At 38.6% G+C, this 26,820-nt stretch overlaps 1 protein-coding gene across 2 annotated transcripts in view; it reads right to left on the bottom strand.

Moving 5' to 3' along the window:
- The window catches only part of kalrna (kalirin RhoGEF kinase a), a 320,295-nt gene that overhangs the window by 149,820 nt on the left and 143,655 nt on the right, over positions 1-26,820 (bottom strand). For both annotated transcript variants that reach the window (XM_007253494.4, XM_049485020.1), the window contains exons 4-9: positions 25,763-25,955; positions 22,518-23,030; positions 14,479-14,601; positions 12,650-12,841; positions 11,715-11,846; positions 5,992-6,222 (exon numbers count right to left, since the gene is read on the bottom strand). In XM_007253494.4, the coding sequence (XP_007253556.3) occupies positions 5,992-6,222; positions 11,715-11,846; positions 12,650-12,841; positions 14,479-14,601; positions 22,518-23,030; positions 25,763-25,955 (1,384 nt within the window). The remainder of the gene's footprint in view (positions 1-5,991; positions 6,223-11,714; positions 11,847-12,649; positions 12,842-14,478; positions 14,602-22,517; positions 23,031-25,762; positions 25,956-26,820) is intronic.

Genomic DNA, 26,820 nt, shown 5'->3' with positions numbered 1-26,820 from the left:
TCCCGCGAAAAGTGACCTGCCACCCCAGTTTTTAGAATGAATATATTAGGCTTAGCAGGGATAGTCATTTCAGCAAACTGGTACCATTAAACACAATATATTATTCCTTCTCCACTCAGAAACGCTTCTGCTTTAAGTTTAGAAGCAAATTAATACAGACTGCCACTTTAAGTAAAGGTAGTGTGAGCACCCAACAGAATTAAATATGCTAAAATAAATATGCTAAATATGCAAAAACAATCACAACCCTGCATACGCTACTGAAAAGGGCAATCCAGCTGAATCCTTTGCATGTCTTACTGTAAGCCAACTGTAAGCCTAAGTCTTTCACCTACATCTGTTGACTGTGTACACATCAACATGATTTGTGTAAGCCTAGCAACGTGTTTCTCCCTTCATGTACCTGGAATTTCCCTCATCCCGGCCACAGCGCTGAGCTCTGACGGGTCTGACACATATAATAAGCGTCTTTATCTAAATGATGCTCTGTCTGATGTTTGTACAAAATGAAAACTGTGTGCTGTTGGCTGACAGACTCGCTGTGTGTCCAGCACTTAGCTTTTCAGCTGCCGAGCAAATGAATACACTCCAGACCATTCCTGTGAGCTGTTCTGTTTCTCAGGCTGAATACCTGCCATTGCTTATTTACCTACATTCAACCACATACTTAGAAAGCTGTTAAAGAGTCTGATCTCGCTCCAGATTACTGAACCTTCAGAAACATGTAAACAGTGAATATACAATTATTTGCTATGGAAAAATAACATTTAAACACACATTTAAAAAATGTGGAGCATCTCAAGGTACAAAGAAGACCGGTAGGATGACGTAAGCCGGGTGAGATCTGTGTAAACAGGATATTAGCATTCCTGAATTAAGCTAACATATGAAGTCAATCATTGTAACTGTTTCAGGCAATTAACTCTCAGACATGATGTTAATGTGCAGGCACTTATCAGGGCAGGCTGGGAGAGCTTCATTAACTGGTGTTATGGTGTGTAAAGAGTGAGAAAAGAAGACTGCTATTAAAGAAAATACAGACAGTCATCTCTAATGCTCAATATAGAAGACATAACATACATCCCAGGATAGAAAATATACTGTTAATGTAACTGTTAAAAATACTCTAAATAAAAAAGTCACAAAATCAAAATCTACCTCAAAATGATTAAAGAAAAACATAATTGAGTGGTTAATGAAGTGGGCTGAAGTGACTGAAATCTGATTTTTTTTGCCTTGGTAGGACATTAATCAAATTTTTCATGGGTATGTGGACATGCTTTCGTCCTGTTCTGTGTCTCTCCTGTCTGTCTCCTGTTTGTTTATTTGTGCCTGTGTTTTTTTCCCCACATGGTCCCCTCCACATGGTCCTGTGTCTTCCTCCGCATCTCTGCCCCAGTCCTGTGTTCCCCTCATGCTTATCTGTAGCCCCGCCCTTTGTTACCTGTTCCCAGGTGTTTCCTGTCTCCTTCCATGTGTATATATAGCCCTTTCGTGTCTGTGTTCAGTGGTCAGTTCTTTTGCTTTGATCAGCTGTTTCGCTGATCAGAGGAGAGTATATCGGACTATAGCCTGTTTGTTTACTTTGTTACATCAAGCTAAATGCTACGAGTTGCTAGCTAATATCGTCCTGTTTTTTTTCCGTTTACAGTTGTTGATTTGTTGACAAATCTGCTCACAATATTTAGCTTAGCTTTACTTAACTTAGTTAGTCACCCCATCACCACCCAGCAGAGAGACCTGCTGAATTAAAAGTAAAACATGGCGACACCCCTGTTCCTTACTAGTGATGCATAATGTGCCTTATAATCCAGTGCGGCTTATGTATAAAAAAATGGACCAGAAAATAGACATTCACTGAAAGCGAGCCTTTATAATCCTGTGCGCCTTACAATCCGGTGCCTTATAGTGTGGAAAATACAGTAGAATTGTAAGGTAGATTTTATAATAATAATAATAATAATAATAATAATACATTTTATTTTTATAGCGCTTTTCAGGATACTCAAAGACGCTTTACATTGCATAAAAAAAAACACAATATGAAAATACATAGGAAATAATCATCATCATCATCATCATCATCATCATCATCAACATCATCAATACCATACAATAGAAATCAAATAGAGCAGAGTAGATTGGCGTCAGATGATCGAAGTGAACGGGAAGGAGTATGATAATGAAGCGGGTCAGTGAGGTAGGGAGGGGCCTGATTATGGAGAGCTTTGTGAGTAAATAAAAGAATTTTTAATTGAATACGATGAGTGACAGGGAGCCAGTGAAGGTGTTGGAGGACAGGTGTAATGTGGTCGCGGGAGGGAGAACGAGTGAGGAGACGTGCAGCTCAGTTCTGAATATATTGAAGTTTATTTAAGATTTTGTTAGATGTGCCGTAAAGAATGCTGTTGCAGTAGTCAATTTTAGATGTAATGAAAGCGTGGATCAGGGTTTCAGCGGAGGAAAAGGAAAGTGATGGACGAAGGCGTGCAATGTTTTTTAGATGAAAAAAAAAGCAGATTTTGTGATTTGATTTACATGATTGTCAAATGAAAGATTACTGTCAAAAATGACTCCAAGATTACGGATGTTTGAGGAAGGAGACAATGTAGAGTTGTCAATCGTGAGCTGGAAGTTTGTTGTGTTTTTTGTCAGGGATTTCGGACCGATAATAATCATGTCAGATTTATCACAGTTTAATTTGAGAAAGTTGGTTTTCATCCAGGATTTTATTTCAGTGAGGCAATTTGTCAGAACAGTAAGAGATGCAGTAGTGATGGATTTGGTAGAAATGTAAAACTGGACATCATCAGCGTAGCAATGGAAATGAAATAATAATTAATATAATTAATTAATATAAAACAGAATGATAACAGACTATTAACACAGAGACTGAATAAAGGAATGAAACCATTCATTAGAAGGAATGAATCCAAGCTTGAGTCTGTATTTTCATAATTTCTTTGGTTATGGAGAACCCAGCAGCCTTTCTTTTGGCAGTGAGAGTCTGATGTAAAGTGAAGTTTAAGGGTTAACTTTACCTAGCAGTCAGTGCTACATCTTTACAACTAAGGCTGTATCTCTGTAAACATTTTTTTCCCACACAAAATGTCTCACATGACATTCATTCATACTAGAGACCACAACTAGACATTAACCATTCATTTTTGTGGTCTATTCTGAGATGCTGATTTGGTTCGTGCACTGAAAAAAAAAAAAAAAAAGCATTTAGAATCGATGTATCAAACGTGTCAAACAGTTGCACATGAATAAACTATGCTATATTCACACTTTTCTGGCCAAAAGAAGTAAACTAAATAAGTTTATGTTCTGAGTTCACGTAACATATATGATTTATATGCGACACATTTGAATCATGTAAATTGATTCACTTCTTTCCCCCGGTGTTGGTTTAGCCAGCTGTGCTCTGGCAGCAGAGTGAACGCAGGCCCACGAGTTCACTGCACAGATAAAGCCAGTGTGTCTTTGGGGTGAAATCTGGCCCACAGCCATCACTGACTCACACAGAGTCAGGGGCTCAGGCAGGGGATATTAACTGTACTTCTGGGCCCAAATCCAACCCTGAAAATATTGAAAGGGGAAAAAATGCATAACTCTAAACTTATGATTAACCGTTGACAAATCTCCTCACGGTATTCTGTATGGGTTTATTCTATACGGATATATCGTAGCTTATTAACATGTGAGGAAGCTTGAGCAAATAAGTGATTTGTTTAAGTTTGGAGGGGAATGTTTTACAGGTCATTAAAACAGTGTGAGTAAGTTCTTGAAGGAATGGTATATATGAAAATGTCATTTATATAGGTATGGTGTGTTGGTATGGGCTGAATTAGGTACACCAAGAACAAACGACGTCCCTCACAGAAATGCATAAGTCTAATTTGCTTAAGGAAGGGCTTTCAAATGTTTCCATTTATCCACTTCTACTCAGAAAAATGTACTTTATTCGGTATGTAGATATGATCAACTTCAGTATGAATGCAGTAATACACTTCAGTATTGTTCAGACATGGTTTGTTTAATGTATTCTTCTATGTTGTCAAATAGAGGGTTGAGATTCCCTTTGAGCACTAGGGGTGGGACAAAATAACGATATTACGATATATCATATGATTTTTGGTTTGCAATACATTTTCGATAGGTGGTATCATATATCAATATTTTTATTGAAACATAGGCGCTCTAAACTCCTTATGACTCATTCCCCAGTTTGACTTACTGAAGTTACTACTTCATTACTCTATTATGTGGTAGTGCTAATCAATTAAATAGGTTAAACCCGCTTTGAAGCATATTGGTTGTCAAATTCTGTGAAACCAACACCAATAAATCCATAATTCTTGGTATTTGTTTTATTAAGAATTTTCTTTTTATCCTTTTCAGTAACACAGATGCCATGAAGTATCATAGAGAATTGTCTTGCAATATACTGAGTACTGCAGAATCACAGTATTGTGATGTCATTATTATCGTGAGCAACATATTGTGATAATATTGTATCGTGAGATGCCCTGTGAGATGCCAGCCCTACTCAGAACAAATACAGATCCTATAAAACACACTCTCCATCATTAAAGATGACCGTGGGCGGCACAGTGGCTCAGTGGTTAGCATGTTTACCTCCCAGCACTGGAGTCTTAGGTTCAAGTCCCTATCTGTGTGGAGACTCCATGTCCAAAATCATGGATACCTTAAGGGTGTTTTCACACCTGTAGTTCGTTTCTATGGTCCAGATCAGTTAATGAGTTCTTTACTTGGTGTGTTTTTTCCATCTGTTTGGTTTGGTTTCACAGAGGCATAAACCTAAACGCACCAAAATGCGCACCAAAAAAAAAAAACAAGTCTCCTCTGATTGGCCAGAGCTGTCTGGCGTGTAAGCAAGAAAGTAAATATAGCAAGAAGATTTCGTGTTCCAGTGTGTATATCTTCAAACACAGTGTTTTCAACGAGACGTAGTAAACGTAGTGTAGTGAACGCTGCACATTCAGTACGTGTAAACAGCATGAAGCAGCAGAGACAGGGTTTGTTCATAGCTGTGGTAATTAGCGTTATCTTGCTAATATATCAGATTAAACTGTGCCTTATCAGCAGTTTAGCTCAGATAAAAGGAGTATATTTGATAGCTGGGTCGGATCGAGACCGGATCACGTTTTCACCACAAGTGATCCACTCCAAAGTTGGTTTGGGACCGTACCGATACCACCTCCACTAGCAGGATTTGGTCCGGTACAAAAGAACCAGAGTTCATTTTAACCGGACCAAATATCGCTGTTGTGAAAACGCCATTAATTGTCTACAAAAATATGATACTATACCTGGTGTTTGTATATGTATGTATAGCCCTGGTGCTGGGTCAAATCCTCAGACTCTCTGATGCAGTCCGCCGGATGGACTGTCATTTCCGGTTAAGAGTACGCTGTGCACGATTTGCTGGTGCTTTTTTAACAGTGTGGATGTGGACGAGTGTAAATAGTTCTGTGTAAAGCGTCCTTGGGTGTCTATAAAGGCCCTATATAAGAATAAATTATTCATAAAAAGCTGTTAAAGGAAAACTACGGTGTAAAATCGACTTTTGATGTAGTAAAGCATGATAAAGAGTACTAACTGCCATCACTGTACTGATTAGAAGTGGGCTATTCAACAAAGGTTTGTACTCTTTTTCTTTTTTTACTACACCAAAAGTCAATTTTACACCGGAGTTCTTCTTTAAGAAACTAAGCTGGGATGTATTGTGTGTATAAAAAAAATATTTTAAATCTCCACAGAAAATCAACAATACTATATTGTGACATTTAATTTAGAACAATAAATTGTTTGCCGTTATTATATATATATATATATATATTTTTTTTTTTTATAGCATCATTTCCTTTTACTGATAGTGCATTATTTATAAGGATCTTTTAGTGGTGACTATATGCGTAAACTGTGTGTGTATATAATGTGCGTGTATGTACATGTCTACTTTACCTGTTGTACATCCTGCTGAAACACACACAGCTGGAGCCTCTGGTGCAGACGCACTTTGCGGTGCTGCCAAATGCTCTCGAGGCGGCGATGGTGATGGAGAACTTCGTGGACCACGTCCAGGATGCAGTGCACTGCTTTAGAGTAATTTGCTGTCGCAGTCAGAGACTCTGAGTTACCGGGGCTCAGCGGACGCTGCAGAACATCCAGCAGCGCTTTCCCATCCTGGCTCACCTGCAGAGAGAGAGATACAGGGGCAAATAGCCAATAAATACAGGGACAAATGAAAGACAGTGAGGACAGAGAACACCTAGTGAAACTAAATTTCAAGCATGTTTGCAAGTAACTGTGCAGAAAATCTGTCCAAGACTTTTAAACTCCATGAGTTATTATCTGTGCACCAACATAGCTTACTTTCTGTTCCTTTTCTCATTGCTGCTTTTCTTTCTGTGAATACTTAAAGAAAAGAACATACGCTCAAAGACACCTACGATAGCAGTGCATGTCACAACATCAGTTGGAAAAAAAACAACTTTAAATAAATTTGTTTTAACATAATTTAATATAAGATTGGTTGATAAATTGCTCACCTGCAAAATATATTTCATTATAAAGATTCTAATGCTAAAAGTTCTGGCAACATTACTCGACTCCTTTATCAACTTTCTCAAATAGATAACATATTGTATAAGGGCATTTTCATACTTAGGGCCCTATCATGCTCATTGCTATATTGTACCCCACAAACAGTCTATTTTCATGCTTTGAGCTGTTTAAATAGCAAAGGCACTTGTGACTATATCTACGCTGATGGACGTATTGGTCTGGAAGTGAGGTATGTTCAGGTAAATTTCTGCCGTATTGCTATCTGGCAACGAAAAACACAGGTGTGCCATTGACTGAAATTAACCTAGACAACAGTCAACCTTCAGACGTTCATTGTTCATGTTGGCAACACAGGCGTTCGGCACGCACTCAACGCACATACACCCCTGCTTGTTACACACACCCAAGAACAGACAGCAGTGCACAAACCGAACGTTTAACATTAACATGCAGGACAGTTTCCTCTGCTTCCAAGGGGCCACATGAGAAATTGTAACAGTTTTAGAGGGCAAGACTAACACACTTAGCTCGATTTTGCCAAATATATATATATAGTGTAGCTACACTATCAGCTACACAACTTTACACAAAAAAAAAGATTTTCAAAAGACCAGCATCACTTCATACAAAGAACATTCAATAAATGCATTTGTATGTTTGTTCGACATCAGTTCTTTTTTTGTGTTGAGTGAAATACATCTAGCCTGTTTTGGGCTTGAACAAGTGCATTAAATTCAGGCTGAAAATCTGATGTGGAAATGTGGAGGACAGCACACAATTGTGATCAAATCTGTTTTATTAACATCTGAATAAAGGTTTTTCGGTACCACTTTAAAATAAGACTACCTTTATAAAGGGTTCATAAATGGTTCACAATTAGTTTATTAATGGTTACTAATTAGGTTGTAAATGCCTTAAAAATCATTAATAATCAGTTATAACACATACGCAGAAAGGGCAGCAATGACCTGTTGTTTGCCAAATAGTGAACCAGCCGCCATCTATATTGTTGCCCTTTCTACGTATGTGTTATATCTGATTATTAATTATTTTTAAGGCATTTACAACCTAATTAGTAACAATTAATAAAGTAATTGTAAACCATTTATAAACCCTTCATAAAGGTAGTCTTATTTTAAAGTGGTACTGATTTTTCCTAAGTTTGGCATACCATTACTCCAAAATGATACAGTAATATCACTTGAAACATTTCGAATACACGAGAAAGAAATCTTTAAGAATTTAGTGGTGTAATTATAATATTCCTTTGATTTTCCTGTTTTGTAGAGCTCCAAACTCTTGTCTTATTTTTCAGTAATATTACTGGAAACATACATTATGAATACAGATAACAATGTTAACTTGTTAACATGTTAATAAGACTTTTGTGCTATCATTTGATAAAGACTGTTTTACAGATAGGTAGCTGTATTTCTGGTGTATATTTGTTGATTAGATCTGGTAAATTATGTTTATTTAGCTGTAAAACTTGTTTCTGTTCTGTTTTCAGTCTCTGCATGAGAAGCGCGAGCCTCTGCTCCTCCAGCACCGCTGTGCACGCGGCTACCGTAATACACCGTTTAGACGTGCACATCGGTTTTTGGTGCGGATAGCGCGACTTACAGTTTTACTTTTCCCTTTTAATTTACCAACAATCTCACACAGGCCAGAGACAGTGCCCAGGTTTGCTTTTTACTATTACAGAAACTGAGATGCAGAAGTGAAGAAAACTGTCTGTATTCAGTTACTTTATCATTTTAAAAGAGTCTGCCTACAGTGTGAGGGGGTAATACCCGGATCACACTACACGATTTTAGCCCGATTTTGACCCAATTTTGTCGGCGCCGACACATTGCGTGCGTCAGATCCGGATTTCAGTGTCGCGAGCGACAAAGGTCCGTGTAGTGTGACACAGTCAAAGAGCAGTAATTTGACGTGAGCAACGCTGTTGGAGCATCCAATGGAAAGACTAGCATGTTAGAATTTTTTTGTATTTTATCGCCTAGTTTGACATGCTCCTCTACATGCTTCCTGATTCTGACCAATAGGAAGCCAGAGTGTTTTGTGGCACACAGATGTAAACACGGGAAAAGGAAGCGGGGTGGTGCTCCTGCAGTTTGCTGGACCAGAGAAACAGAAGAATAATCTAATAATCATCTAATAATCTACTTCATCCATGAAATATTCTGTTTACATTCACTGAAACCTAAGTAGCTACATTTTTACCATATACCTTAAGTTCTCTCTGGAGTACAAAAAGCATGTAAAGTCCATTTGGGTCACCCAGAAAATGAGCCCACAGTCGCTTTTCCCCCCTTTTTTTTAGTTTTTCTGAGCACAAAAGCTCTTCCAACACGCAAAGGGCTTCTGTAGCAATGATTGTCAGATTCTATGCTTCTCCCCCGCGATGACCTACGAACTCACGCGAGGACGCGGACGATGATTGGTTGGTGACCAACATGTAGTGTTGCCAGTCCCCCGAGAACGACGCAAAACGAAGATAACTGCTTAATCTGACAGTGAACATTGTGAGGGACAAAAGTGTCGTGAAGTCTGAGCTTGGCATAACACAGTTACCAGTGAGCCTCCAGCCGAATCCAGCAGCATATCATGTACACTCTCCAGCTCTGATCTTATCTGCCGTGGTAATGAAGATAACACGCGTGCCAGTGTGAAACCAAATGATGTCTGTTTCATGCTTTTCATGCTTTTTTCATCATTCATCCTAAAGCTCCCTCTGAATGCTGCTCTCCACTCCACTCTATAAATCAACTCTGTTAAACCCATAATCACATTTCTATGGCAAAGGGGTGGCATTTTTAGAAGGATTGTTTTCTCCTTCAGCACGATAAGGGCAAACGTCGTTAAATCTTTTTTGGGTTTGTGGGAGACTCTCACAGACTGCCGAGCTCTTTTTACAGATGCCACTAAATAAGGCACAGAAGGATAAAGTGTCCTTTAGAATATAAAGATTACTGTAAATGCTAACCTCTCATCGCTCTCTCAGGAAAAGTTTGCTCTTACTGGGAAAAAAAAGGCCGTGCCTACAAGAGCCCGGTCACTAATATCCTACAGTGGGTTCCACACAGATCATATCTTTAAACAAGATATATCACCAGAAAAGGTCACCATTGATTCTGCAGTAGTTGGAAAACATGCGTGCAGCAGCTCCAGAGCAGCAGAGCATAGCTGAATCTACGAGCTGTACGTTCCACTCAAATCTACATAAGAAAATATTACACAGCAGGTTTCATCTGTTTAAACATGAAACACAACAAACCACATCCTCTGGAGCCCAGTACCCAAACACTCTGGAGTAAAATAAAGAATAAAGAAATGCTTGCTTTTCCAAATTAAAATGAAAATAAAATCAAGAAAGAGCCAGATGTGAGTGAAAAAGATAAATACAGCTGAAACTAAAACATTTGATCACTGTTTTTTTTTTTATTGGACTGTATGAATTATGTTGTTTAGGCCATACATATATTTTCCCAGCAGTACGGCACAAAAAAGCCAGCTAATTAATGCTGGAAGGGATTCCAGCGGAGGAGTGGAAACTGTGTTCTCTAAAATGATGCCTCTCCAATACATTCGACAACAAATTAGGGATAAGGTAGGGTGATGATCATTCAATATCCATAATTTATACACTATATGTACATTATATGTACAGTCATGACAAAAAGTATTGGCACCTCTAATTTTTTTTCCACAAAATTAAATATTTCTCCAAGAAAATGATTGCAATTACACACGTTTTGTTATATACATATTTATTTCCTGTTTATGTTTGTATTGGAAGAACAACAAAAAGCAGAGAAAAAAAATCATATTTGACGTAATTTCACACCAAAACTGCGGACGGAAGAATCTTCTCTTTCTTTTCTACTTCTGGAAAAAATTCAGATGTGCCAAGAAATTACAAAATAAAAAAGGAATAATTATTGTGTCCAAAATATCCAAAAAATATTATGTAAATTAGTTTTTCCTCTGAGTGCTAATAAGAAAATAATATTATAGACTTTAATCCTATTAAACAAACTCATTATAAACATGTTCTGCACATATTAAACATTTTAATCCATTTTTAAAATTAAACTTAAAGAGCCAAAACCATAAACCATGTTTTTTTTTTATTTATTAATAGCATTTTTTAAATGAAATGTGTTCCTTTGAAGTAATGAAACATCGCAGTCCTGCTTAAAAATTGTATAAACATTTCCTAGCCTTTAAATAAAAATGTTTTTCTTTCTCTGCAGCGCCTTCACGGGTTTAACTGTGCTACAGGCAAAAAACAGATGTCTGTGTTTTTATAAATTAACAAACAAGCTGGGGTCAAAAAAGATGTTCTTTAAACTAACTGTTTCAGTTTTGGTGTGTAAAAGTCTTCAGGAGACCCTTGTTGAATTCTGAACTCATTCTGTTTTACAGCCTTCATTAGTTAGTTTGTTATTCACTAAGATTCACTGCTTGTTATGGCAGCAGATCCAGTATCTGTGTCATTTAGGAATAAGGAAGCACTCTGGAAAGTAATCGATATGGCAAGCCCACAATCTCTTTTGCATACAAAATAAGAGTCCGAAATGTAAAAATCCTATTCACTAAAACTGATATTATTGTTACTTTTCATGAAATAATAGACAAAATGACAAAAATACTCATACACAAATAAAATAAATATGAAATCTTGTCTTATCCAAGCATTAAACATAGTCAAGAACCTATAAATCCTATCTGCTGGTCAATCATCAAACAGAAGAGGCAGGCTGACATATAGTTTCCTATATATGGCATAATCATGTATACAGTAAACATTCATCCATTACTAGCTAGATTAATATATATTTAGCTACATTACTGACAGAGGCACACACCACAAACAGATGAACATATTGACATTAATTATGGATTGCTTGATGGATAATGTTAAACAGAGCTGGCAGAATCGAGCTCTAGCCTGCAGTTGGGAATGTGACGCGTGGTATTGAACTGAATGTGATGCTGTGGGTTAGAGGGAGGCTGGGAATGTGCTTTATGAGTCACAATCTATTATTACAGTCCTAATTATCACCATTAACATATTGTCACGTTCTGTATGTAGGTGAATATAAGCAGCTTACCTCAGTGTAGGCCTGTGTGACCTGCTCGTATAGAGTCTGGTGGTGGTGGATGGCCAGCTCCAAATCCTGCATCTCTGAGGGAAGCCCTCCTTCACTGCACATCTTACACCACGCCTCCACACCAGAGAGAAACTGGGCACAGACCAGTACAGATACACAGAGATTCAGCACAGAGATAAAGAGGCACTCTGCTCGACTATAAAGATCTCATACTGTAGGTCATACTTGCTTAAGTGCCTATTGACAGCATGTTTTACCTTAATAGACTACATGGCATTATGGTCATAGTTTTAAATGTTATAAACATTATGCAGTTTAACACATTAAAAGTAAACTTTTCGTACTTTAGGATACGTCATTGTAGTCTCTGTAATAAGTATTGGAGTATATATGGGCCATTCCATTAAATGGGTGCCATTTGCTTGTTGTATTTCTTCCAAATTAAACTTATTTTTTTAAATATTTTTTTTTAACTCTGAATCTAATAAAACATTTATTTAACTATTCAAAACATGAAACTGGTCAATCTCAGGCAGCTTTACATAATGTTTTTTACAGGGTTTTACAAGCTGAAGATTGTTACAAACCTCATGTGACATTTAAAAAGCATGTTTAAAAGCAATTCCACCTATTTCCTTAATTTCCTCTCAAGAAAGTCTTTATTGTAAAGAAATGGTTGACTGCATGTTTAAATAATTGATATTTATGACAAAAAATGTGATTTGTGTGCACATTTATAAATGTAATTTCCTGGGGACAGAAATGGCACCCATTCAGCGGAATATGCGGTAAAAGCATTGAGGTAAAAATTAAAAAAAGCTATTTAAATGGCATATTATATCCGCACCCCCATTTGGCCCCATAATGTTTGTGTAGTTGATAGTCATGGTGTTGATGTTTAAATCTTCCAGACAAAAAAGTAATATGTGCTTCACCTGTTCTGATTTCTGGTGGAAGACAGCAGACATGGCCAGAATGGTGCTGCGTTCATCAAGAGCGGCAGCAAAACTCTTCCACTCCTGATCCAGCTGAGCACTGATCTGTTTTATCTGCTGGGACGCGTAGTGACCTGCCTCCGACAACCGCGATGCCACCGACATAATCCGATTTATGTTCACATATGCATTCTGGAAAAGCAAAAAAAAAAAACAGCGCAACATCATTAAATATAAGGGAAAAAAGTTGTATGCTTGTTTTCTACATTCTTAAAAATATAGAGATGCCACATATGGATGCTGTTTGGAAAAAAAAAAATAAAGAAGATTAACTTTTGTCATTCCTGTAATTTGTTTGCTTTTGTAGAATTTAAGAATAAAGTAAAGCTGTTGTACTAAAGGTATAAGAGATAATTTGAAGGTCAAGGACTTGATCAGGTATAGTGTTAATTTACTATAACTTTGCAGTTAAAAGTAAAAAAAGCTTCTTCTGCACCATAATAATATCTGAATATCTGAACACTGTGTTTCTGTCTATATCTTGTGGTTGATTTGTTTTTTTACACTTACACACAATTTGGTTTGAAGATAAATTAATACTGTTAAACCTACAGTGGTATGATATTTTTATGATTTTCCTTTATAAATCATTGGTTGTTCTGAACAGACATTTTATTTGAATATATAATATAGCAGATAAACACAGTGATATTTAAGAAGTTAAATGAAGTTTAATTCTTTAACCCAAATTAGGCAGGTGCATAGATTTGGGAACCCTTGTCGTTTTATTGATTTATATAACTTTAGCACTATTTATTGGAAGACAAAAAGGAGGCTCTACTAAATATTCATGTAAATTTTCCCACATTTATGCACGTGCCTAATTGCCTTGTTTAAAGAATTATTGCACACTTTCTGTAAATACTATAAACTTCATTTCACTTCTCAAATATCACTGTGTTCGTCTGCTATATGATATACTGTATTTAACTGAAATTGCTGATTTGAAAAAAAAAACAATGATTTATTAAGGAAACCATGAAAATGATCAGGGGTGCCCAAACTGTTTCATACCACTTTATATCCTAAAGCAAAAAGGGATCTATTTATTATAGTAAACGGTTATTTGATACTTGAATGATTTCTGAATATATAGAATCATTTTAGAAAGTTATGTAAAGAAAACTCTATGATCGACAAACATGTATGCTTGTTAAATTTTATATTTCTCAATTTTCCTGCTGATATCTTTGCAATAATACAGCAAAATTGAGCAAGTAAACTTTAACTTTATCTATTTTATTGATTCATTTATTTTCTTTTCAATGGTAGATCTGGTAGATATGTGTCCGTCTATGAAACTTTTAAATGGACACTCTGGAAATAATTAGCATCCTACTTAATTACACAATGTTGGAATGACTTTAAATGCAAGCCCATAGTGATTTCCTGAGCTTCCTCTGGTCAGTTTTACATAAATATAAAACCAGTGACTTTACTAAAGAAGTGTTTAACAGCAGACTGGTCAATATTGTAGATGTACTGTACTATGACACAAATAGAGGGTAGGAAGAGAGGAGAGTATGCTCCACCACCACAAGTGCAAACTGGGTCATTCCATACGCTGCTAAACACAAATGCGCATGCATTTGCAAGTTCATATACACTCACACACGTAAAACAGTCATGAACAGCTGGCAGAAAAAAGACTCCCTGACACACAATAAATAATAAATCACTTCTATTCATTTAAACAGGGCCAAATTAAGATTAATGGGATGAAACAACAAAAATAAACATTTTCTCTGTTCTGTATATGACTGCTGTACCATAGAGTTCATGGCGAAGTGGTTGTGCTGCGTCTGCAGGTCTACGGCATGCTGGTAGCTCACTCCGATCTCAGTGTGGCTCTGCAGGAACAGCTCCTTGTTGTGGCTGATCCAGTCAAACATCTAATGACAGAACAGAAGAAAGCACAGAATGAACAGAACTGCAGCATAAGCCTGTTTTTCTCCAGAATCCAACAGTTCGCAGACATTTATACACAGAATAGGAGTAAAATCCATGGAAGAAAAAAAGGAAATCAAATAAACTAAAAGCCGGTTATGCCATTTAATTTCCTTACACAACATTATTAAAACATTAAAACACAGTAAAGCATTATTAATCAAAAGCTGTGACACAATGCGTGATAAAGGAGAAGGGATAATAAAATTTTGTCAATGAGAGCTATATAAACCTCCCCAGACAAAAGCTTTATTGGCTTCTAAATCAGTGAGTATCAGTGAGATATGAGCTGTTTGCTCAGACTGGAAGGGCTGGTAGGTTCAGTGTCATGGCAACCGGCACACGGAAACAGCAGGTTTTAGGGTTGCAGTTCATTAAGTTGTAACACGGCTGAAATCTCCTGGTATGGATATCGGCCCCAGTGCCTTTTAAAGGATTGAACTTGTCAAACGTGTGTTTTGCTTAAAAAGGTTTTATGATGAATGAAAAATAGTAATTTGTGTAAAGTGTAGGGAATGCAGCTGGTTGTGCAGCTGGTTTACACTTCTCAGGAGTTGCTAGGCTGTTGCTATTAGGTGTTTACTAGTGTAAAAAAATGTAGGGTGTCCCATGTGGTTAAATTGATGGTTACTTTGGTGTTACAGGTGGTTGTGGTGGCGTTTCTTGGTGGTTTTGATGGAATCCAATGTGCCTTTTTTGGTACTGGTAAGTGAATGCAGGGGGGATGCTAGGCAGCTACAATTGTATTCCATGTGGTCACTAGGGTTTTGTTAGGTGGTTGCTAGGGTCTCCTATCTGCTTAGATGGTAGGTAGATGAGCCTCTATAGGGTAACTAATACCTCTTTTCCACCAACACATAGGGCTGGTGCCAGTTCCTGTGAACCTTTTAAAAACCAAGGAGTCACTCACTACGTATATGAATGTGGGCATCGTCCACAAACTGGAAACAGAAGTCAGGGGACGCTTTGAACGCCTTTTGTTGTAAGAGGTTCACTGGTTTCAGACCAACAAGAATGTGGGGCCAGAACTGCATTGCCTTTCTGGTCGAGAACCTGTGATTTTGCGGTGAAGAAGCACAAAACCGCTTGGTTTGGAACTGTTTGGAAATTTGACACCAGCACCGGCACCATATCAGTGGAAAAGCATCCTAGGTGGTTGCCAAGGTATTTTAGGTTTGATGCTGTGGTGTTGATTGGTGGTTGATAGATATTGGTTGCTATGTTTACCAAAACTGGTTGCACTGGTCTTGCTATAGCCCCCTAGTTGGCCCTCTGGTGTTACTAAGTGGTTATCAGGTGATTTTGGTGGTGTTAAGATAGTGGTTGCAAGTAGTTGCTATGGTATTTCAGCTCTTGGTGGTGTGGTGTGGTGTGGACTAGTAGCTGCAAGGGTGTGTATCATCATGTGAAAAAAAGAATGCATGGCTGCAACAAATGTAAGAAATAAGAGAAATAATCTCATTATAAATCTATGTGAAAATTCCCCTGAACTCTCTGACTGCTTCCATTACTGGTGCTGCTATACCCCTGAATATATGAAACCTATGTATAAAGACTTCCCAAGGTTTCTTCCTCCTCCAGCTCTGAGGGAGTTTTTCCTTGCCTCCATGCTAACTGGGGATTTTTGTATTCTGTATATTTTATGTTCAATGTTTTGCCTGATTTTGTCCTGTGACCACGTTTCTGTAAAGCTGCTTTGTGACCACATCAGTTGTAAAAAGCGCTATATAAATATATTTGATTTGACTTGATTTGATAAATAAAAGATTGGGTTTCATACAAGCTCAAATCACACAATCAGAGCAAACAATCTAGATTTGGATCAGTTTGGATCCACAGTTCTGGTGGAAGCAGGAGAGTTGAGGTGCACATTGAATTCTGCCGTGATTTGTGCAGCCGTGGTTTTATGTTTTTTTGGATACAATCCGGGTTAGCACCCGAACATCCCTTTCAGACAGCTTCTTCTTGCGTCCACAGTTAATCCTGTTGGATGTGGTTGGTTCTTCTTGGTGGTATGCTGACATTACTCTGGATACCGTGGCTCTTGATACATCACAAAGACTTGCTGTCTTGGTCACAGATGCACCGGCAAGACGTGCACCAACAATTTGTCCTCTTTTGAACTCTGGTATGTCACCCATAATGTTGTGTGCATTGCAATATTTTGAGCAGGACTGTGCTCTTACCCTGCTAATTGAACCTTCACACTCTGCTCTTACTGGTGCAATAATGTGAAATTAATGAAGATTGGCCACCAGGCTGCTCCAATTTATAGCCATGAAACCACTCACACTAAAATGACAGGTGTTTCAGTTTCATTGTCCAACCCCTGTATTTTCACTGCACAGTTGGAGTGACTGGCATGCGTGGTGTGAATTAAAGGTGAAAGCTAATGATAACTGTCACACTCAGGACACGACATGACAAACAACCTAATTGATACCTTTCCCACCTTTTGTCTCAAGTAAATTACATCGACAGTTCAATTTAATAAGACTGAGCTGAGACTGAAAGGATGAGCCAGAGCGTTAATTAGCCCGATGACTGCCTGCGCCAGGTCCTGCCACGCAGTAAGGCCTGGCACAATGACAAGGCAAATGACTTTCAGCTTTGTCTGCTCCAAAATAAACAGAAAAGTGCTTATCTTAAAAGCCATCCGACTCCTGACTGACATCCTGATTAAAAATCACACACTGTCCTCTAAAGAAATTTAATCACTAGAACAAAACCTTCCCTCCCCTCAGGCGATCGGGCCTGTCCCGCCAGACTATTTCCCCACCATCACATCTTTATTGAAAATCTGCTGCCGCAGAGCAGGGCTTCAAAACAGCTCTGCTGACCAACCCTGAGGGCATCCACCTTATGTCAAGAGAATTATCTCCAACCCGACGTGGTGGAGATCAAACGCACGGTAATCACAGAGAAAGAGAGAGCCAAAGTGAGGTCACCTCATAGCCCGCACTCTTAAAGAGAAACACACACGGACATTTGGATTCATTCTGCTCGGCGTTATTACGCTCTTTGATCTGGAGCTGTGGAGATATGAGCGGTCTTCACTGGGATTACAGCGAAAAGCCGCTATTTAAGCAGCGCTGAATGCTAAAGAAGCCGCTTTTAAACTCTGAATGTGCCAAATAATAGTGTGGAATGAGCAGCGCTTCAGATTCTAGGAGCAGGTGCACCACTACACCAGCATGAAGGAGTCAGAGAGGAAGAGAGAGAGAGAGAGGGAGGGGGAGATGAAGAGGGAGAGGGAGAGGAGAAGAGATAGGATGTAACTGACTCTCCTTAAGTAGTCAAATAACGTATATGGACAAAGGTACTTCAGGGTTCTTTTAAAACTATTTTAAAAGTCAAATTTAAAGCTTTTTAAGACCTCAATAAATATAATTTAAGACACAAAAATGTAGTCATCATTTTTTACTTGCTGCTAATGTTAGCTAGCTCTCCGTTAAACTTAGTTCTATCCCTGGTAACACTAGCTAGCTCTTTTAAGCTAGCTAAAGTTAGTATGTTAGCTATCCTGCTGCTTACGTTAGTTAGCTTGCTTCTAACGTGAGTACGTTAGCTAACTCGTCGCTAATGTTAGCTAGCTTTAGTTCTATCCCTGGTAATGTTAGCTAGCTTGCATTAGCTAGCTAAAGTTAGTATGTTAGCTAGGTTGCTGCTAAATTTATTATGTTAGCTAGCTTGTTAATATGTTAAATAAGCTTATATGTTATTAAGTTAATATGTTAGCTAACTCGCCACTAATGTTATCTAGCTCTCCGTTAATCTTAGTTCTCGCCACGGATTAGATGTTTACAAAAGACCACTGTTTTCCCACCAGCATTAAAAGCACCATCTGAAAGTTTAATACCAAAAATGTAGTCAAAATTTCTTTAGTTCTCTCCCCAGTAACGTTAGCTAACTTTTCGCTGTCATTAGTATGTTCACTAACTCGCCACTAATGTTAGCTAGCTCTCCGCTAAACTTAGTTCTATCCCTGGTAACATTAGCTAGCTCTTTTAAGTTAGCTAAAGTTATAAGTATGTTAGCTATCTTGCTGCTTACATTAGTTAACTTGCTTCTAACCTTAGTATTTAATAGATCGTCGTTTATGTTAGCTTGCTTTCCTCTAACCTTAGTTCTATCCCTGGTAACGTTAGCTAGCTCGCTTTAGTTAGCTAAAATTATTATGTTAGCCAGCTCGCCGCTAAAGTTAGTATGTTAGCTAGCTTGCTGCTAAATCTAGTATGTTAGCTAGTTTGTTTATAGTTACTATTAATTAACGCATCCTTATTATGTATATCATTATAGTGTATATCATGGTAATCATAATATGTATGTAGTTTTTGCTCAGTTACAGTAAGACTGGGTTTGGTGATTTGACTTTCAGTGTTGAATCAGCTCTCTGCTGTGAGTCAACTAGAAGATGAGTCACCTACAGTAACGTGTTTGTCACTATAGGTCATGTTTCCTGTAAATGCAGCAATAAGTCACTTAAGAAAATCACAATCAATCAATGTGGAGGTTTTCAGTGTTTTTATCAAGCTAATCCAAGACTAGAATGCATTGGCAAATGGGGATCTCAGACAATGCGCTGTCATGGTTCAGATCGTACCTCACTGGGCGCTCGTTCAGGGTGTCATGGCAAGGACGGCTGTCCCCAGCCCACTCGTTACCCACTGGGGTTCCCCAGGGTTCGGTACTGGGACCTCTTCTCTTCTCAATATACACCACCTCTCTAGGTCGGGTTATCCGCTCACATGGTTTTTCCTACCACTGCTTTGCTGACGACACTCAGCTATACCTGTCGTTCTCACCAGATGATCACTCAATCTCTGCACGAATATCACAGTGTCTCTCAGACATATCCGCATGGATGAAGGAACATCACCTCCAACTAAAATCCTGCCGCTTTGCGCTTTACAACTTCGGAAAAATTCGACAGTTTCTGACGCAACAGGCCACCCAACTCCTGGTACAAGCTGTGGTAATCTCACGCCTCGACTACTGCAATGCCGTACTAACTGGCCTCCCGGCCTGTGTAGTAAAACCACTACAGATGATTCAGAATGCAGCAGCACGTTTGGTCTTCAACCAACCAAAACGGGCACATGTCACTCCGCTGCTCATTGAGCTCCACTGGCTACCGGTTGCTGCTCGCATCAAATTCAAAGCACTTACAATCGCCTACAAGGTGATGACAGGCTCCTTCCTACCTGCACTCACTCCTGAAGGCTTACGCTACCTCCCGGCCGCTGTGCTCCTCCAATGAACGTCGCCTTGCTTTACCAAACACTCACACAAAGCAACCCAGACTGTTCTCATACAGAGCTCCCCAATGGTGGAACAAACTACCTTCCACTACCAGATCAGGAGAATCTCTCGCTATCTTTAAGAAACTCCTGAAGACAGAGCTCTTCAAAGAGCACTTACTCTCCTAACACCTCTAAAAAACTAACTAATTCTAACCTCATCTCCTTCTTCCTCTTCTCTACTCCTCTATCCCATTATTTCCCTCTGACCTCCTTAAGGCCCTATCTATAGATGCTTTATTTTTAACTTCTATTATTTTTGTACTTAACCTCTTCTATTATTTGCACTTCAATATTGTAAGTCGCTTTGGACAAAAGCGTCTGCCAAATGTAATGTAATGTAAAAAGACTATTCTCTGCTTTCTCTGTTATTACCTGGCCCACTGCTCAGTAAATCGCCTTTTTTTTAAAGAGCGGAACGCCTTTACACGCAACACAACTCGATTTTTCATTTTCCATCCCCGCAGGAAAGCAGAGGACACCAGTGAATTTCTTTTTCACTCTTTGTATCCAGTCCAAGGACAGTGAGAAGCGCGTCTTGAGTAAACACGCACACCCAGGGGAGATGTTATAATGCTGGAGTGCATCCGTACAACCAGAACTGTGTATTCAAACCAGAGGAAAGCCCTGAGAGAGAGCGCAGTACAAATGATGTAGCTACTGTTCAACATGACTGTTTTAACCCACATATTCTTCTCCAGAACCAATCGATCTCGCTGGCACTACAGTCTTAGAGTTCTTACAGCTTAACTGTGTTTTCTTTGCGAAGATTATTTTTTATAGTAGTGCGACTCCACTAACACAGTTACTCTGAGACGCTTCCGAAGCTGTGAAGCTGAAGGAAATAACACTGTGAGATCTCTGGGGAAATAACAGCAACATGACGAGGCTCTCTTGAAGAATGCTTGTCGTGATAAAGGTGTTCTTTGGCAGAAAGCCTGACAGCTTGAATGAAGACAGTCCAGTGTCCATTAAAAGACTGCACTGTTGAGTTTCGCTGGCAATTGATTTAGGTCAATCTTGATCTCGAGGGCGCACAATATGTGTTACAAAGTGTTCCCATCAATAACAAATCTCAATACCTAAATAATGACCAATGTATTTCACCACCATCTTTTTCCTTCTGTTGCAAATGTATTAAGTCAGGTGGACACTTTGCTTTTTTATTTTTAATCAGGTGCATTGTGGAGAGCTCACTGCACATCTGCGATTCATACGCACATACTGTACGGTCCAGCGGACATAGGGGCTCACACCGCACGTCGGCGATTCATACGCGCACACTGTATGGTCCGGCGGACATAGGGGCTCACACTGCACGTCAAATGCACCTCTTTTTGTGCACAAGCACTTGGTTCAGCAGAACATGTCATGCTGCAAAATATTGAGAAAGCGCATACACACTAAGAAAAGTCAGTACAGATTTGTACTTAAAAGAGTACAAAGCTTGTCGCTGGGGCTGTACCTTATATTGAGGTACAAAGAAGTACCTTTCAGTGAAAGAACTTTTTTGTACCCATGGTTTTTGTGCCAGTAAAGATTATAAAGATTATAAACATTATCATCAACTGAATATGTGTCAAAAACTTGATGATCCAAAATTGTCTGGCTTTCAAATAAAAAATGTGTAATTAAAATGTATATTGTTTATTAGTACAATGATACAGAAGACTGAATGTACCTTTCGGTTGGTTAAATGGTACAAATTCGTACTTATTGCTGTTAGGAATGACTTTGTACTTCAGAGGGAACTAATCTGACTCTCTAAAGACCAATATTGTACTTTTGAGGGTACAATTATGAAAAGTGTACCTTTGAGTACAAAAAAGTACTCAAAGGTCGTACCTCTGTTTATTAGAGTGTATGTTTGTTGTTCTTGTTGCCCTGTTGTACGCTGAAAGTCTCTACAGTTTGTCCTTCTGTCCATTTTACAGAGGGAATCGGAGGTATGCTGGTACTTCAGTGTACACGTGTGTAGGTGTGTCCGAAGCATTTTCCGCTCGCTATGTGTATCAGGGACTTGCATTTTGCCTTTTCTTGATAAATAGGTTAAATATCCAGTATCAGTATGTAATGGTCTATGCAATCTACAATACTGGTTTTCCTCTTTTATGTTATATATAGATGGAAGATAGGAAGGGTTTTTGTGACCTACTGACCATATCATTTGAAGACTTCTCTTTTCTCAAAAAAGTTTAAAAATTGATTTTTTGGGCCTGATCTAAGCTCTAGTATATAAGCACTTTAGCAGGGTTGAAGAGAGACAGCCGCAATGCTAACAGCCAGACTCTGCAGATTGGAGCAGGAAAGCTACCAATCTTTTTGCTGGTTATGCAATTTGACCTTCAGTTTGGAGTATTTTGGACACTCCGCATTCGTACAAATAGAAGACTGGACTTGTGTGATGAGTATCGGCACATAAAAACAGCATGATGGTTTTAATAACTATCAGCGGGTTCTACTGTATAATTCCACTTGCATAATGTATATAGGATTTGTTTAAGGCTGAAAGATGCTATAATGCTTTATAAGAGAAACATATCTGGAAGACATAACCTCACCTTCTCTGCGTCCTGCTCGAACAGACGTAGCTGAAAGCACTGGTCCAGCTTCAGCTTTCTCACATGCCACATCTGGTGCAGATGTTGCCTGGTGCTGTGCAGCTTGTCCAGCAGGCTGGCGATCTTGGGCACCACGCTCTGAAAGTCTGCACTGCCTGAGATACAGTTCCTCCCCGAGAACCCATCGCTGGAACGTATACACTGCAGCAGCCTCTGACCCTCCCGGTCCAGCTCCTCCACCGGAGCCTTCATCACCTTCTTCTTCAGCTGCGTGTGCTCCTCTATGAGCCGCCGCGAGCCCTCCACGTCCACGGGGAACTCTTTCTTAGCCAGCAGCTCCTGCAGGTCCTCCAGTCGTGAGAGGAGGTGCACAGCACTGCCCAGGAACTCCTCCAGTGCTACACGTAGCTCCATCCACTCCTCGTGGTTGTACTCCAGTGAGCCTTCGAAGTCGTCGGTTAATTGAGATGGGTCCACTAACTTGGTCAGACCCTCCACTGACACCATACTAGTCTGTTATTAGCATAAAGAAAGAAAGATAGAAAGAAGGAAGAAGGGAAAAAAAAGAGAGGCCAAATTAATCAACAGAGGGCGAAGAGCTCTTGTCTCTTTTCAGACGAATGTATCAATGTAATCAATATTTTTTGGACAATATATCGTCGCTGTCCAATGAAAAACACTTATCTCCAAAACAGCAACTTTATCAGCTGGTAATCCACTATAATTGAAGCTCCATATGTGTTACTCCGCCACATACAGGTAACCAATGCAACATGATGCAGCGCTTCCAAACCAAATACAAACCAAACAGGGCAGCTACAAACAGAGCAGCAATGGAACTATTTTAACTTGCAGAGTTTTTATAACCAAACAGATGTCGGCCTGTGGCCTCGTGTCTACGACCGCAGCACAGCAGTGCCATTATTACATATTATAGCACTCCCTCTCGTGTATGATTACTTACATATGCAATTTTAATGAGAGCTATCGTATAACGCGATCTCAAACGTATCTCACATACAGCTATACCTGTACTGATTTCAGTTAACCACATTTAATTTACAATCTCTGCACGAATGTATCAAAGTAATCAATATTTTTTTGGAAAATATATTGTCACTGTCCAATGAAATCTCCAAAACAGCAACTTTACAGGAGAGATAAAAAACTGTGTGAACTTTCAATGGAAGTCAATGTAAAAAGAGTTTATTCCAAGTCATTTAGAAGCGTTTCTATTTGTTCGTTCATCAAAAAATTTTGTCACAGTGTAAGGGACAGTTTATCTGTTCAAATTATGTAGTAAACTAAAAATCGACAAAAATGAAGATAAGTGTTTTTCATTGGACAGCGACGATATAGTTCCTGAAATAAGTATTAAAAACGATAAATGATAAATGATTGTTGCAATTTTAAGATCATTTTAGGCTACTGACATAATGATAATGCAGTAGCATAATAACGAACATTTAATGATCAATAATAATGTCGTTATTATTATTCAGGACATTGTTCAAATACTGTGCAATAAATCAATAATGATAATGATCGTAATGACAGGCCTAATCTGAGATTCAACCAAGCAATTAGAAAAAGGCATTTAATAAGAAAAATGTCATTAATCTGAGCACAAAATGTTACTGTGCTGAGTTTATGTTGCCAGATACTAATTAATTTAACTGTTACATCATTATAAACCAACATACAGTGAACTTTTATTGCATCACATGACTTTTGAGGAGAGATGGCTCATGTAAGCTAAAGAATGCTGTTCGCAAGGACTAATGCAGTCAGACGCCACCGGTCACGATCATTACCACCATGTGACATATTACACACATACACACGAGGCACTGGGGATCAAAGAATGTTAAATGTCTGCATCTGGCACCTTCCATTCAGCCTCATTCGTATTCAGTAATTGAATAATTCAGTAATCTTACCCTGAGCATGCAGGCCAGTGTTCAGCTTTACTAACAAGGTAACACCTCACAACATACATGATGTGTCCACTAGCACACTAGTTTAAAGCATTTTGCTGTGCCAGATCTCTTGGCTCGACGTGTGAGTGCATCTAATGTTTTTGAATTGAAATGATGCGACAAAAGTAGGCAATCATAATTTTAAGATTTTAAACTTTAACCTCATTGTATTCTATAGCTCTATAAAACCAGATTTTGCCATTTTTATCTTCTCTTCTGTGGTTAAAAGGCGCCTGTTTTGTGTGTGCGATACTGGTATGTGTGGAATGTTGCAGCCTACTCTTCTTCGATTGGCTGGACGCAGCGTCATGGCCATACTTATTCGAATAATGTTGAACTTTTTTGCTGGACAGCGAGGCTGCGTTCCGTACAACACAACCCAGAATGCACCATAGCATGTGGCAGCTGTCCCAGGATGCTAGTGGACATGTACCATCGTACAGGTGTAGCCATTCCCAAGTCATCCCCTTAGATTAAGATCAGTTCACATACTGCAATCCCATGGCCTTTGAAATCTCAATATACAGTACTGTGCAAAAGTTTTAGGCACCTAAGCAATTTACATTAATTCATTTATCTCAGCAATATGAGTGTTTTTGCCTGAAAAAAATCACCACGTATGATTTAAACAGATGCACATAAACATAAAACAGTAAAAAGTAACAAGAATTTCTCATTTTTAGGTAAGTAGGTTGTATCCTGAGCTTGTAGAACAAGGTTTAGTTCCACATTCCTCCTGGATGCCCTCAGCCAGCGTTTGTATATGTTCAGTTCCATCAACAGCTCACTTTATTTAACATCAGTAAGATTTGATTAACCAAACCGGGTGTTGATTATATGATGAGAAGTAGAAATAACTCTATTAAACTCAGATAAGGCAATGCTTTTTGTAAAATTGCTGTTTGCATATACTGTAATTTTAGTGTTTTACTAAGCTAATAAACATTTTCTTTACAGATAAGAAGGTTTTTTTTTACTTAAAATTCCCAGAGGTGCCTAAAACATTTGCACAATACTGTATATAACCTCATGCATTATCAGAAAGCAACAAGTGGTGAACAAAGCCATTTGTTATGTTTAATAAATTGCTTAGGAATGTTATTAAATATGGAGAATTAATGTCTGTCGTTTAGTTCTATTAAAAACTCCTCTGGCTCACTCTGTCCACTAATTAATTACATCCTCACAACAAAGCGAAAGCTGTCAGCAACATTGGCAGGCACCCATCTACAGATATATGGCAGTCAACACAGTGTTTTTCACTACCTCAAAAGTGAACTTGGCGCTGCCAAAGTTGGTCTTCTGCTTCTGCCAGAAGTTGTCGGGTTTGATGATGAGGGCGACGCAGATCTCAGCCGGGAACGCTTCCTGCAGAGTCTTCAATAACGGCTTGATTAGATCCCACTTAGAGCCACGCATATCAATGATCACTGTGAAGCCCCGCTTACACACATCCTCACTAGAGACAACAAGAAAGAGAGAGAGAGAGAGAGAGAGAGAGAGAAACAGAGAGCAAGGTTTCAGTGAACAACATCGATATCTTGTATTACACCCTGAGAGTTCAGATCAGGTGAGACTAATGTTTAATCTTCCACAGCCAAATTAGATTAAACGATTCTCCCAACACTTACAGAGATAAAATAGATGATTACACTGTGTAACAAAGTCAATAAAAGTGAAAAAGTCAAATTTACAAGAACTGGGTGTGATCTATTTGTAGTAAAAAGGTAATCACATAAACTGAGACTGTAATCATCATATAATTACTATTGATTGAACTGTTTCAAGATTTAAAAATAAAGAAAATTATTTGTAATCATTTTTGGAGCATATAGTAATTTCTACTGGGCCAAATAAGGCCAAATAAACATTCCAATGTGACTTTTTTTAATTTTTTAATTTGTGTATTTATATCTTGTTAATTAATATATTTATATGAGCCAAATACTGTTTCAGCCAGTTTCACCCAATAGTGAGGCGCTGTCATGCCTTCAGATTGATCCTCTCTGCTTCGGTAGAATCACCGCACTACAATTCCCATAATTCTCTTTATCTGCCTGTCACATAAAGAAGTGTTTCTACTGAGTTTCTCTCCTGAGTACTGATCACCATCACCTGTTGATGATTACTCTGGTTTATATGTATACCTGCTATGTTTGCTCTTACCCTTTGCAAAGTATTGCCAACCTCTTGTTGTTTATTGAGCATTTTTCTATACTTTGCTATTCTCATGGACGACAGTGCTTCATTGTATTATTGTTTTATCGTATCTGGAAAAAAAATATTCTTTTAAACTAGTTTTTAAACAAGATTAAACACAAGCC

Source organism: Astyanax mexicanus, chromosome 11 (assembly GCF_023375975.1).
Source record: "Astyanax mexicanus isolate ESR-SI-001 chromosome 11, AstMex3_surface, whole genome shotgun sequence".
Classification (NCBI taxonomy): domain Eukaryota; kingdom Metazoa; phylum Chordata; class Actinopteri; order Characiformes; family Acestrorhamphidae; genus Astyanax; species Astyanax mexicanus.
Note: the sequence above shows the minus strand (reverse complement) of the source record. Positions and strands in the feature narration are given on the sequence as shown.